Below are 14701 nucleotides of genomic sequence, written 5' to 3'. Positions count from 1 at the left end.
CCTGTTCCTGCTGGCAAAACAGCTATAGGCAGAGGCAGGGGAGACTGATCCCAGTCACCAGGCTCAGGGTTAACATTAGTGTGTCTGTACCCCCAGCAACGGGCAGCAAAAGACAGGCGTGCACACAGGTTGCAAGGTGTGAGGCGTCCTGCCTTGAAAACTCTAAATAAGAGGTTTTACTTTACAGGTAAAAGGAGCAGGAAACAAATCATGTCATGCGTACATGAAATGAAAAAGTGTAGATGTTTATAGCCTAAACCCAGGATATGTTTTACCATGACATTCCTCCATCACAGATGCAAGAAACATTCTTCCACTAGATTTTTTTGGCTGCCTGTAGTGGTATCTCACAGGTGATTCAGTGATGGTGTCTCTTTAAAGAAAGAGCTTTACTGGGTCATTTATTCCCCAACTCAGAGGCCAGGGCAGGGCTGCTCTGTATTGCAAGTGCTTCTCCCCCACCAGTTTCAAATGCCCAAAGCAATGCAGCCCATCCAGCCCCTCTGATCATGGTGCCAGGCAGCTTTCCCTGCTGCCCAGCCTAAACCTTCCTTTTATTCCCATTCCATCACCTCACTGTAGCCCCTCATGACACACTGTGATGACCATTCCTGAAATGCCTTTTCTGCAGGTGAATTATGAGAGGCAGGGGACAAAAGATCCCACTCTCTATTCAGCCTGAAAGGCTTCTGCTGATCAGCTGGACTGTGCTAGTTGCAAGACAACCCAGAAATGTTAATTATATACTGCATATGGAGTAAGCAAAGCAGCAGCCCTGTGAACCAGAGCTACTCAAGTCCCAAAGTCTGCAAGGCTGACTAGGAAGCAAGAGGCATACTCTACACTTTGGACACCACCACCACCATCCACCACTCTTTTAGTCTAATATATAGCCTTTAAGTCTTCATAACTCCAAGCCTGGAAGGGCAGGTCCCCTTTCTCCTTACCTCTTCCTTCCTCATTCCCCCCCCCCCCCCCCCCAAATTCTGACATTTTCTAGAGTTCTGTTACAGCTTGCTCCTCATCTTGATCAGCAGCATTAACGCACCAGGATGGAAAGGCACATGCAGTTTGGGAAATGGGGCACCACAAAAGACTAACAGAAGTTGCCTTTTGGCAATTTGCTGAACTGCCTTCGGTATCAGGCCAGCCTTGTCTTACTGCAACAAACAAGGCTGAAAGGATGGGATCAGCTAATGAGAAGAGGGTTTCAGACACGCTTCAGTCATTACAACAAATGCCAATTTATTTAACAAGCCTCCTCAGGTAGTGGGCTAAAAGCACCTTGACTCTTAATTAAATTGCACCTCCACTGCAAATGCTCCTTTCCCAGAAACCCCCTTACACACATCTTATTTATACCATTCGTCTCAATAAACCTCTCCAACAACTCCGCTCTCCTAGACAGAGGTCTTTTGTGCACATCCATGTGGGTGTATTATTTAAAGGGTACATCACATGGATATTTTATCTTGTTTAATCTGATTTAATCTCAGCAGATTTACTAAAGTAAAATATATTTATAGACCCATATAGATGCCTCTTCCCATTCTCCATTGCCATAAATAAATATTCACAAGCAGAAAAACTGATCTGAAACATGATACTGGAGTTCCCTTAATTTCTACATTAAGTGCCACATGAGACCGACATTCACAACACAGAACGCTCAAGTACAGCTTAAAGCCATGGCAAGAGACTAACATTTAGGAATAACCAAGGTGGAAGGGACCAGCAGGACTAGTTCCTAATCCTGCTTTATTTATCCTGGCAAATGTAACAGTATCAATCCAGCTCTACTTGAGCCATCAATAACAAATCACATCCAAACAAACAGTGCTGACTGCACAAGGTATGAAATCAGTGCAGGGTAGTGGACTGAAGGCAGGATTGGGAAAGACAATATGAAAACTATGAGTCACTGTAGAAGTTTGTGGTGTGCTGATTCCACAAGATACTGCTCTGGGCTGCACTCAGCGACAGCGGCTTATTTAGGCTCCTGATGGTCTCAACAGATAGTCTGAAGAGGTAGGGGAGGGGAGAGGAAAAGAGACTGGATTTCTCCTTTGTATGGTTAAGTAAGAGAACAGCTAGAACTAGTGTACCATTTTGGCTTAAAAGGATGCCTTCATTTTAGTGCATGTCTATATATGTGCTTTCTTTTGTACACAGCTTCTCCAATCTCTCTCAGAGAGAAAAAGACAAAAACACCAGTAAGTTATTCTGAAGATCTAATTTAGCAGCAACTCTTATCAAATGCAAGTTCACTGAAGTGGATGAAAAAATACAACAGGCAATCTTCTAAAGCACATTTAAGCAAAACTGGTTTTAAGCTCTGTCCCTCCTGCTACGATCCTGAGCAGAGAGGCCATTCTACAGCAAGTGACAGCTACTCAGCAGCAAGCACGCTACAACAAAATAATAAAAGTTTAGCTAGAAGCAGACTACCTGTTTTAAAGGATTAAATAACCTGGCCTGACCAGGTTTCTGTACCACAAACTCATTCTGTTCCCCATCTTTCCAGCCTTCAGAGGGTCCTACAATTTTCCTCTGGACACGCAGATTAGGAGAAAACACATACACTGGGAGAAAGAAAGAAAAAAAAAAAAAGAAAGGATGCTAAGCACCCTCTGTTTAAAATGGTTGTTTTACCAAACAGACCCAAACTCAAATTAACATCCCAGCCCTCAAGGAGAAAGGAGGAATTGTTTCCATTAAAGAAATACATCATTAAAAAGTGACCTAAAAAGACTTACCCATAGTCAGTGAGACTGAACTGATCTTTGCCAGAGCTCACACAAGAGACTGGCTGCGTGCTGTTAAAAAAGGGGGAGCGGGGGGGCTGGATTCTCTCACTGGGGTCTCTCTTCAGCGCTCAGAGAGCCTGGCTTGTTAGAGGCAGAGGCATGCCTTCCAGAAGGACTTTACAGCAGCGCACAACTGAGTTGTAAGCCAAGATAAAGCCGGCTTGTTAGGAGAGGCAAGTCTTGTGGGTTGCTTTTATTTATTTTTTCCCCAGTATATTGGAAATGCAGATCTTGTAAAGCAAGAATCAAGAGCGGGCTGGGAGCGGGAAAGGGGGGCTGCACGGCTGGCTGAGGGAAATCCCGGCTGCTCCCTCAGCCCAGGGCCGGTGCTCCGAGGGGCCGCGGGGTGCCCCCCCAGCCCCTGCCACCCCCGCTGCCCTCGGACGCCGAGGGGCGGTGGGCGCCAGCCCTCTCATGAGGGGCCGCCCCAGCTTGCCATCTGCCACCCTGCCTGCACACAAGGAGAAGGGGTAAGCACCGTAACTGCAAAATTAATAAGAGGGGGGGAAAAAAATCCAGCAGCTCGACATCGGCTCTGCCACAGACCACCACCCACCCGCCCGCCCGCCACGATCTTAAGAAGAAAATCAGCAGCAAAGTTCAATGGGGTGAAAAGCTGCCTCTCCCCTAGCACCCCCCCGGCAGGGGAGGGAGCCCGGCGGGGCCGGCCGAGGGGCCGGCGGGGGACGCCGGGGCAGGGCGGCGGGCGGCCCCGGGCAGCAAGGGGACGCCCGGCACCGACCCCGGCAGGAGGCCAAGCCGCCGGGGCCCCGCGGGTGGGCGCCCTCCGTCCTGCCCCTGCCCCGAAGCGGCTGCAACGCGCCGGCGCTCCCAGCGCCGGGTCTGCCGGGCCGGCACCGGCGTGGCGTCCCCACGCGAGGCGGGTGGCGAGAAGGGCGGCCGGGCCGGGCCGCGGAGTCGCCCCCCGCCGCAACTCTGGCGCCCCCCGGCTCGGGGCGCGGCCAGCCCGGCGGCGGCCTCGCCAGCGGTCCCTGCGGGCCACCTCGGCGGACCCGTGAATCGGAGGCGGCCGGAGGGTTACGGGCAGGAATTACGAAGTAGCTACAGGCGCTGGAAGCCCCGTTGCTGCATCAGTCTCTCCGCTCAGGCTGCGACGAGCTTCGCCGGCATCATTTACTTTCTCCTGCAGGTGCTTTTTAACTTTGATCCCACCACCGCCGTCTGCGCCCTTGCTCTCCCCCCCCCCCCCCCCCCCCAACAGCGACCGCGACAACGTCTCTTACCGTAAACCCCTTGTCCCCTGCTGTACACCGGCACCAGAGACAGGAATAAAAAACAGATCATCTCCATCTTCAAGGCAGAGCCTTCATCGCCGGCGAAGAAAAGCAGCCAAAACAGCCCCGGCAGCATCCGGCGGGGAGCGAGGAGCGGGCGACAGCCTCCCGAAACGCCACCCCATGCGCCCCGCTCCGCGCCGGGCACCGGCGCCCCTCGGGCGGAGGAAGGGACCCCCCAGCCCGGGGCCGCCTGGGGGTAAAATTTAAAAGGAGAAAAAAAAAAAAAAAAAAAAAGGAGGGAGAGAGCGAGGGAAGGCGGCAGGGAGGGCAGGAGAGCGGAGCGCCGCTTCCCGCTTCCCCTCTCCAGGTTGCTCGAAGATCTCCGGGAGAACGGGCAGCCGCGCCCGCGCTCCGGGCACAGGAAGGCCAGCTCGGGGCAGCGGGCACCGGGCAGGGGCAGGGTCCGGGCCAGCCCAGCGCTGCCCCCCGCCCCCCGCAGGAAGGGGGGTTTCTTTGTTCAGCGGGAGCTGCCGAGCGCTGCCCCAAGTCCCGCGCTGCCCCAAGTGCTGCCAACTTGGGAGAGTCCTCGCCCTCCCTCCGCCCGCCGAGGCTCTGGCCGCAGCCCCAGGAGCGAACGGGGAGAAGGAGAAGGAGGTGGAGAAAAGGGAGGGGGGGGGGGGGGGGGAAGCGGGGGGGAGGGGGTAGGAGCCAGCTGCTGAAAGGCGGAGGGAGGGATAGGTGATTCCCTCTCCTCTTTTCCTGATCTTCTAGCGGGGAGGGGATTGTTGTAATTAATCAAATCCAGGAAGGATTTTATTTTTTTTTTATAGCGGCTCCCAAGAGCTCCCCCAGCTGCACTGCATCGCCCCAGCCAGCCTGAAGGGAGAAGCAAACGAGGAGCAGGCAGACCACGCACCCTCGCTCCGCCTGCAGCTCAGCCCGGCTCTCCTCTCCTCCTCCCCAGCCTGCCAGGTCCTTGTCCCTTCAAAACTTTCCCTGATGTTGTGAGCTGGGCTCGGGTGGGCGCTTCGCCTCCGCTGCTTGCCTGCTCCGCCCGCCTCGCAGATGATTTGCAGTTGAAGAGAGCTCCCTCGACGGCTGCCGGAGCTCCTGGTGGGAATCAACAGAGGCTGTAGCTGGCAGGGAGCCGACGAGGAAAGACAAGAACCTGGAGAAAGTTGGGTTACTCTTGCCAGACGCCGGCTGGAAACCGTTTGGCAGGTCCCTGCCCCACCGGTTTTCCCCGAAACGCCAAAATCTGCAAAAGTTGCCGGGAGCGTCACCGCTGCCCAGCCAGCTCCAGGCGCTGCGCGCCGCTCCGCCGCCCCCCGGGCTGGCCGGGGCCGCCTCGCCCCTCCCTGCCCCCTGCCCTGCCGGGCGCGCCGCGGCTTCTTCCCCTTTGGCTTTCCAGGTTTTTCCCCTCCCCTCTTCACCATTTCATTCCCCTTTGGGGAAAAGAAAAAAAAAAGAAAAAGGAGCCAATTAAAGCAGCCGTGCTCGGAAGAGCCCTGCCTCCTGCCCAATTCTGCGAGCCTCCCCTCGCCCCGGCCCAATTAGAGACAGCACCGCAGGGCTGGGGAGGACAAGGGTCTTGCTTCGGGCGGAGAGATCAGCCGTCAGCCCGGGGTCCCTCCATCCTCAGGACACTCGCGGCAAGGTCGGCTTCTCCCGGGTGGGACTTGAGATGCGAAAAGCCTAGGGGCAGGGGGCTCTGGGGGCGTCTTCTGGCTTGCACGGGCAGCGAGCCGGGGGTGGGGGGCAGCGCGAGTTGTCGGTGGGGGGGGGGGTTCTCCTGTGCCGGCGCTGGCTGGTGCCGAGAAAGTTTTTTGGCTCCCCCCCCAGGTAGGTTGCAGGCTGGCGGGGCTGCCTTGTGCATGCTGCTCGGGAGCGGCGCGGCGGCGGTGCTGCGCGGGCCCCCAGCTCGGTGCGTGGCTGCGGGGACCGGCGGTGTCCGTGGGGCTGCCGGCCCCGGGCGGTGCTGACGCCCGGAGCTGAACGCGGAGCGGCGGAACTGTGCGCTTCCCCCGGAGCAGGGCCCGGGGCTAGACCTCCGGCCGGGAGGAGGAAGATGCTGCACGACCGCTCCGGGCATCACCACCGGCACCGGGGGGCTGCATCAGCGCCCGGGGAGCGCCGGTGCGGAGCCCTCCTATCTCCATCTGCTTTGCTACGGAGATAAAGCGCTTCTTCGGGGGAGCCTAGACCCGCTTGCCCCGCGGGGATCCGGAGCCGCCGAGCCCACCCGTGCCCGGCTCGGGGCCGTAAACGAAGCCAGCGCCGTGGACCCCCCCCGCTTCGCCAGGCGTGCCGCTCCCGGGGGCGGGCGGGCTCCGGCGCGCCGCTCTCCCTCCCGCGCCGGGCCCGCCGGGGCTCCCCAGGATGGGCTGATGCGCCCCGTCACTCCGCGACACCGGGTCCCCTCCGCCTCTAACGCGGGGCCGGTCCCTGCGTGCCCTCCCGCCTCGGCCACGCGTGGGCTTGGCGGCCCCACGCCGCTCATGATGCCCTGCTGCTGCGCGCTGCCCCCGGCGCTGCCGGCTCCGCATCCCGGCCGCTTGCGCCTAGGGGTAGCGGATGGAAACCCGCACCTCAGCGGGCTCTGGGGCGCCGTGTGAACAGGTCACTCCCTGGATAAAAATGTAATAATAATAAAAAAAAAAGTGTCTATGTATAGACAGGGAGATGGCCCAGAGAGCGGCAGGCTGCTCAGGCATGCTCTAACAAGCAATTAATAGATATAGCCGCTAATTAGTAAGCAGTTATTCCTCCTGTAAATGGTGCTCAGCTGGAAAGAAAAGCGGTAGCGCACCAGGAGGGGAGCGGAGTTACGGGCAGGGCAGCTTCACCCCAGTGACCAGCATCCCTGCGCGCAGGAGGCAAGGCAGGCGGATTTCCCACTGGACCCTATTCCCTTACTTGTCAGGATGTCGCCAGTGTAAAACTGCTTTGTTTGCGTTTGGGGTCTTCCCCCCCCCCCCCCCCCCTTTTTTTTTTCCTATAAGCGACCTAAGGGAACATTTACCAAGAAACTGTGGGCTTCGCACCCTGAGGTGTCCTGAATTGAGCAAGTTTATTTTTTAATACAATAAACTCTTATCTGAGAAGGATTTAATCCTTCCTGCAGTGGCTGGCAGCAACATTAATAAAGGGCATAGAAGGAGGCAGCCAGCACTAGAAGACAGGCAGAGCAGCCCCTTTGCCAGGGCATGGAGAAAAGCAGGAGCTGATGATGATAAGACAAAGCAAAATTGTCAGCATCTGCATGAAACAGGCTGAAAGCAACACAAGGAAACGAGATGAAGAGATGCTTGCAGATCCAGGAAACTTCATGAGGGTAAAAAAAATATGGAGACATGAGTCTTGTTTTTTCTGCTCAAAATTCTGAAATAGGCTTATTTATGGGGTATTTTATAGCCTTTCCCTTAATTTTTTTTCTCAGGGATTCTCATTAGATTATGGAATAGTGCCTCAGAGTGAGAACGAGTATGAGTTACATATCTGGATAATGAGTCTAAAAAAAATAAATCCCTCAAATGTGTGTTTCACACCCCTTTCTTTGTGTTAGCATTCAATGCACATGCTCATGTTTCACTGGCACAAATGCTTATGAAAAATGAATTTCCAAGTAAACTGCCAAAGTATGTGAAACAACCCAGCTTTCTCTTAGCAAATACAAGAATTTGTGCCAAAAGTACCTTTGAACTCATCCAATTAGGGAGCAGTAAAAAACATAAAGTGAGGCTGTTTGTGAGCAGCCCTTTGAATTAAAGGGAAAAATAATTTTATAATAAATAATTAGAAAGAGCTGTCATCTGTCCATGGATATTCTGAGTGGAAATAAAAATACTGCCAAAATCCAAGCACATAACTGCATTTGCTAAGTAAGGTAATTAATAATTACTGGTTGAGGCCTAATAAATCGTAACATTCATGACTATGGTGTTTCTGATGGGTGACAGCAACCCAGCACTCCCATGCATGCTTGCTAAGCAATCTACTTGTCATAAGCAAACCATACCCTGTAGTGATTCTACTTGTCAAAAAGCAAAGATGAGGGATGTCTTTCCTCCCTCCAGTCTCTTTCTGCAGAACATATTTGTCCCATCTTTCCAGCTCAGAGTCAGTGTCTCCGGTCTGTTCTCAAGACCCCACTTGTCAGATTAATCCTGTCTCTTTGAAATATTTATACATACTACATCACCTATATTTCACAGCAATGTTAAGAGGTAGACAGTCTCTGGGACAGATGCGGTGTTGAAAGAGAGCAAATCATATGCAGCACAATGTCACCAGGCAAGAGGCGACTGAAGAACTGTGTGAGGCCAAGGTCCAGTTGCAAGAACATTAATTCTCTTTGTGTCAATGTTTTCATGCTATAGTCTGGTGCAGTCTGTCATTTATTTCTTTTCTGGGTAGATGCAGCTGTCTCTGGGCCCCAATGATCTCTTGAGCTTGTGGCCTGACATTTCTTTCACCTCTTTCCTGTTCATTTTCTTCTCAGCACCACATCCAAGAATGTCTCCAGGATCCCTGAAGTTTGATCTCTTCCTACACACACATACGGAAGTGAGTACAGCCCAGCTGGAAGCTTTGCTGCAGCATTTCCCTTGCTGTGGCTTACTAGTAGGGAGTAGAAATTGAAAGTAAAAAGGGAAAAGGAATGCAATGGGGCACCTTAAAGGCAATGGGCAAAGCCAGGGTGACTCCAAATGCTGCAAGGGAGGTGCAAATCGAGAAGGGGAAAGCCAAAGGACTCTTTAGCGCTGCAGCAGAGCTGTTAGCAGGGAGACGGGAAAACAAGGGAATTCTAACTGCAGCATAGGTCTGCATCGAGGAGCTGAGCAGAGAGGGTTGCTCCTGCGATGCTGCTGTGCCGGGCTGGGGGGGGGGGGGGGGGGGGGGGGGCAGGCTCTGCAGCAGTGCAGAACAGGGGCAAGTGTCTGACCCCGGGCAGTGAGATAGGGCAGCAGGAAAGCCAGAGAGGGGGAACTGGGAAAGGCAAGGAAAAGCCAGTGTGTGGAGCAAAGGGGGAGCCCTGTTGGACTGCTGTAAACAGACTAGTGGCAACAGCAAAGCAGGAACTTCTGGAAGATGGGAAAGCATGGGCAAAGCTGCAATGACAGGATGCAGTTAAACTCTCCACTGCCTATTTTCTTTCTGTTTAATTTGTCTTTACAGGAAAACTGTAAAAAAAAAAGAAAATAATTAAAAAATGCTAGTTTGTCATTATGAAGTGCTGGAATCAGCATCTCTTTGGGGAAAAATTTCCCCCTTGCCTAGAGAGTACTTCCCACCATCCTTAACACTAGGTTGGTGCTGCTACTGTCCAAATCCTCCTGGGTATCTCCTGCTTCCAGTATGAAGCATGCCAAGACAGGGCTATAAATCCCAAGGGATCTGCTTTGCTGTCCTCAGTTTTCCTCATCTCCACTCCAGGGAATACACCTATGCTGTGCTCGCTTTCTTCCCAGATGCATTTTACAGCACTCGTAGTACCTCTGAGCCTCTTGTGTTTTCTTTGCTTTTTTGATTAGCTCTCCTTATCACAACGAGTGTTTGGTACTGAATGGAGTGATGAACAGGGAGTCCCTCTCTATTCCTGACCCAAGGTATTCATCCTGCCTGAGCTTTACCACCCTTCCTTCCTGCACTTCCCTAGTGCAGCAAGTCTCAGGGCCATGCTGCAATTTCTGGCAGCTGGTTGCTGTCGGATTGGATTTTGCTTTTTCTGCCTGTACCCATTTATACTTTGACAAACCTCTGTTTCCTCATTAAGGCTTATATGAAAGCCACTGCAATCCCTTGCCCCTATGATCTCAATGTGTGGCCACTCTTTCCTCAGCTCAAGCACTCACCAACCTCACCCCACCTCCCACAACTCCATCTCACTTCGTGTGCACTAAATCCACAGGCTTTTAACTCAACATTTTCTACCAATCTCTATGCTTTTTAGCTTATATATCTAGTTTGCCAGAGATCCTGCTGGTTTTTTGCTCTTGTGCTTTAGGACAGATTGGGGCTGGTACAGGGTTGCAGACAAGTGTCTTGGCATCACTGGGAATATCTTTTTCCTGTTTCACCCTTTCTTTGATCTTTTTTTCCTCTCTGCCTCCTTCTCCTCCTGCATTCATGCTTTATTCTTCTTTCCCGCCCTCTCTTTCAAGTGTAAAAAGTGAGTTGAAAAAACATCAAGCTGGTGCTGGTCAAAAGAACTTGTTCTTCTTTTCTTCCACTTCCCTTCATTGCCTCAGCCCCCCTTTCCCAGCACAGGTTTCCCAGAGTGCTCTGGAGGGGGATGCTTTTTCACAGAGAGCAGATACAAAGGGTTTGGACATGATTCTTCCCTGTTCATGCTCTCTGCCACTGCCAGCAAAGGGTGCATCAATTGCAGATTTTGTCAGTGCCAGGCAGATGATCTCAAATGTGTGATCTCTGCCCTGTGGCAGAGGTGGTGGTGCTAGGGAGGGTAAAGGAGCTGCTCCTGAAGACGATGCCTTGAGCCAGAGGGTTGTGTTTGAACCAGGAGACTGTGCTACTTGAATTTCCCTTGAGAGGTTTTAAACACAGCTCACAGCCTGGGGATGATTGATTGACATGAGTAAAATCATGACTACATGGGACAACTCTCAGATGGGACTTTGCTGTTTAGACCTTGATGGAGACAGCCTTTGGCCACAGCACATTATGTCTTCCATAGCCTGACACGGGGAGGAAGCCATGCTGCAGAGTCACTTTTGTGGGAGCACACAGGCAAGGCTGTGGGCTTACGTGTCCTGAGACCTCTTGGTAGTGAGGAAACATCCCAGCTAGTAACTCCTCACTTCAGTTACCCAGTGGCCACACTTGTTTTTGGAAAGCTGGTCTATTATCAATACATTGACTTAAAATTACACACAAGTTCCTCAAGACCCTGTTTGTCCCCAGACAGAGCCATCCTCACTTCAGGAAGGTGAGCATCTGTATTTTGGATGTAAAAAAGGAAGCTGTAGAGAAAACCATTTTTCTGCCAGAATCTCCCCTCGCTGATCCTGGACCACAAGAGCTGGGAGACTTGGTTACAGAAAGATTCAAGTGTGCCAGGCAGGCTGCAGAAAAAAGCTTGCAATTCAATGCCTCAAGCAACCCCACTGCTTTCTGGGGAGCCATATATTGTTCATCAGTGGTGCAGCTCTCCACCAGCCTCTCACTGTAATGTGAAAATGAAAAAAATTGGAAATCCAAAGCTGTCAGGAGCTGCCACCATTCAAACAGCCTGGGCAGTCAGACCTTTACTGGTATAGGCTTTGTTTCACCCAGGAGAATGGGCATGCAGCCCCCAGCTCACCTGGGCATCGCTGGCTGTTTTGGCTGGAGATCATGGAGTCAGCCCAGTTCCTGGAGGAGGCTTCCTCCTGCGCTCTTTTTTGCAGTTCTCCAGCTGATGGCTATTTCTCTTCGCTACCACAAATCCACTCTCCCAGCCTGACACACCTTCCCTCTGCCCAGACTCCTTCCAGGAGAACTGTAAATAAGCACAGCTTCAACCAGAGTTTTGGAAATCATGGGGCCACGGCTCTTGTTGGAATTATAGTGGCTCCAGCCTACCTACCTCCTCCAGAGGTACTCAAAGCTGGATGTGGTCACTCGAGTTTTAGTTCAAAATAACTTTTATGGCCTGTTTCACTGTCACACCTTGCTCTGCTGGTACCTGTAGCCCAGGGTGGCAGGTGAATCCATCAGGGGGTTTCCAGGCTTAAGGAGAGAAGGGAAGGAGTTGCCTCACTGGGCAATGCACGTGTCAGTGCCCATGAACTTTCTTGTTTTGGATCTGTAAGCTGGTGAGGTCTGAAGGGATAGAGTGCTGCAAGTCGCACTGCCGTGAGGGTGGACTCTGAGATCATCTGCTAAAAATCTGGGTCTCTCAGCCCTCTTACACTCCCCAGCAGTCTGCACAGATACTACTTTCATATACATTATTTCATCTCCGTGTTTTGATCCTCTATGACTTAAGAGGAAACTTGGATTCCTGAAGTCCAAGTGTCAAGCAATGTGCAACGCAAAAAATCAAGGGTAGTTGGCCCTTCTGACTTAATCCAAAAGCCACTGTCTTCTTCTGACCCAAATCTAGCCCATGGTGCAAAACTAGCCCACAAGGTTCGGCTCCTCTAAGTGAGTTTGAGAATGAAGCCTCTATGGTTAACTTGTGCAGAAGTTTCCTTGTTGGGCGCTATATACAGACTATGAACTACCCTTAAAAGTTACTATTGCTTTTTCATTTTCAGGTGGTGTTGGCCACTGCTGGAGCACTTGACTCAAGAATCCAGTGATTTTTATCTTTGTGTGAACCTGTATGTGTACACACACACAGACACAGACACAGACACAGACACACACACACATCCTTTTCCTTCCTATCTCATTCCTATTAAAAATTACAGCGTCATTTTTAATAAGTCACCTGTTCGAGTCAATATACCTTAAACAATTCTTTGCACAAATCCAGAACTTGCAAAAGATATGTGCAAATAAAACATTTGGAACTGTGCCTGCTGAAGGGATGCTTTAAAGCACAACAACCCCCCTCCAGGTGTTGCTGCTCCCTCCTTACCTTTGCGGTGGGTCTGAAACACAATTCCATGTTGCCTCTATGCTTAAAAATACATCCGTAAGGTGCAGTGGCATCTTTGTCTTTTCTCTGTAACTTGATCCACTTTAGAAAATCCATGGTGAAAGACTGTTTAAACTTACCATGACCATTTATAACACAATTCTCTAGAAAACAAGAGTTAGAAGGGCCATTACTGTAAAACTAAGTAACGTGAGATGGTACATACAAGAAATTAACAGGAAAACCCTGTTGGGAGGAAATGTTAGAAACACCAATGGCATTTACCAGTGTGTTTTTAATTTGAGCTGCTCTAATAATTTCAGAAAAGATGGGGCTGGGGCTACCTGGGGACACAATGCAGGTGTGTGGGTGCCGTGCAGCACTGAAGCACGGCTGGTGCAAGGGCACATTTTACCAGCAGAGCTGGTCTTGCCAGGACCACCCGTCTCCCCATTGTCCCAAGCAAAGTGACAAATGAATCCACACTCACACAGACAGGTGTTGCTGGTGTAGCTGTCTCAGTCGTGAATTGCACCCCTGATCAAAAGTGAGTGTCAGGGAGCGCTCCCTGTGTAAGGAGCAGGGGGTGAAACACAAACTCGGGGTGTGAGTGGCCCAAACGCAGGCAGCGAGGCAGAGGCATGAGCAGAGCTGGAACAGACACTTTCTTCCTCATTTCAGCTCATTGCAGGCAGCCAGCACTGCCTCTGAACTGTGTATTCTGATGTATAATTACCTGCTTATTAGCTGGCTAGCTCATCACGCCGAGAAAGTTAGTGGGAATGTGGAGCAAAGACACTTCTCCTCTCCCTGTCTTTCAGGCCAGAGAAGAAACAATAGATCACACAATGCGCTGGGAACCTCCACCTCCTCCACCCTTTATAGGCTGGCAGAGGTTGAAGTTTGATTCTGTTACATCTAGTCCTCAGAAGAAAGATGAAAAGAGCTAATCATGCTAGCCTGATAGTAAAGCCAGGGACTGCGATGGCCATGGCTATTGCTGCTTCCAGAGTGACATGCTGGGCACACATGGCTGACGGGTGACCTCACACTGTGCCATGAAGATGTTGGGAGCAACCAGCTTTACTGCACACCATCGCTCAGTACCTCATTGCACACCATCGCTCAGTACCTCACAGGGGGGGAGGAATATAACACAGAATGTAAAGCCAAATACAGGCACACTGGAGGCTGGATAGGGCTGGATTTACCTATTGTGCAGGCAGCACTTTTTTTAAAGCTTGAAAACGTAATCCCCTCTGTTGCAACCTCCCTCTAGAGGCTCACCAGGCACTACTGTATTTTCATGCACAACCCCTCATGTCTTGAATGTTGCACACTCGCCCCGTGGGTTTCCGAAGAAGTTTCTCCATGCAGCTCCTCAGGTGGCTGCACTCCACTGAAGGATGAATCGATTCTTCTTGCTAAACCAACACCTGCATCCAAACTTCCCTGGGAAAACCAGATGAGGGTTTTGAGTAACAGCAGCAGACTTCCCTATTAGTGAAGTCAAGAAGGAAAATTAGTGGAAGGCAGCATAATTTTTATATGGACCAAATTATTCACAGATTACAGACACAGAAGAAACACTGCTGGTCTGACCTGTTCTAATCAGAGCACATTGTGAGGAACAAGCTCCAGTCCTGATTTCTGAGAAGCCTATAATAAACCATTCATTTGTATTTCACACAGAGCAGTGCCATGTTCCATCAGGATGCACAAACTGGTAATCTGAAGGAACAATAGGCATTTGGGATCTGATTTACAGCTGCTCAGTAGCCCTCAGAGTTGCAGGTAAGCCACAATATCTGAGTTGCTGGAAGGTTTCATGGCATGTGACACTGGCACTGAGGAATAAATGCCTCTGATTTTCCCTTTCTGATTTTTCCTGGTCTCTGGCATCAGGACTGAGTGAGATAAGAGCTCCACCCATCTTGAGGAAGGACTGGAGAAACAAGCAAGATCCAGGAGAGAGGGAGAAGCAGGTGGGAAGCCAGGGCAGGACTGACCTAGGAATTAATGGTGCTGGGCAGAGAAAGGAGGGTGTGGGAAATAGCCAGAAGGAGGGA

At 51.5% G+C, this 14701-nt stretch overlaps 1 protein-coding gene and 1 long non-coding RNA gene across 3 annotated transcripts in view; one reads left to right on the top strand and one right to left on the bottom strand.

Annotated features, from left to right (window-relative positions):
- MDGA1 (MAM domain containing glycosylphosphatidylinositol anchor 1) overlaps positions 1 to 4693 on the bottom strand; it is a 154993-nt gene extending 150300 nt beyond the window's left edge. For both annotated transcript variants that reach the window (XM_056357701.1, XM_056357702.1), the window contains exon 1: positions 4052 to 4693. In XM_056357701.1, the coding sequence (XP_056213676.1) occupies positions 4052 to 4178 (127 nt within the window). In that variant the 5' untranslated portion in view covers positions 4179 to 4693. The remainder of the gene's footprint in view (positions 1 to 4051) is intronic.
- Positions 3503 to 12809, top strand: LOC130157767 (uncharacterized). Its single transcript, XR_008825026.1, has 4 exons — positions 3503 to 3957; positions 4876 to 5702; positions 8547 to 8611; positions 12307 to 12809. It is a non-coding gene; the product is annotated as an uncharacterized LOC130157767 (long non-coding RNA).
- The last annotated feature ends 1892 nt before the right edge of the window (positions 12810 to 14701 follow it).

This window comes from Falco biarmicus, chromosome 12, assembly GCF_023638135.1.
Source record: "Falco biarmicus isolate bFalBia1 chromosome 12, bFalBia1.pri, whole genome shotgun sequence".
NCBI lineage: Eukaryota > Metazoa > Chordata > Aves > Falconiformes > Falconidae > Falco > Falco biarmicus.
This window is presented reverse-complemented; position numbering and strand designations above follow the sequence as displayed.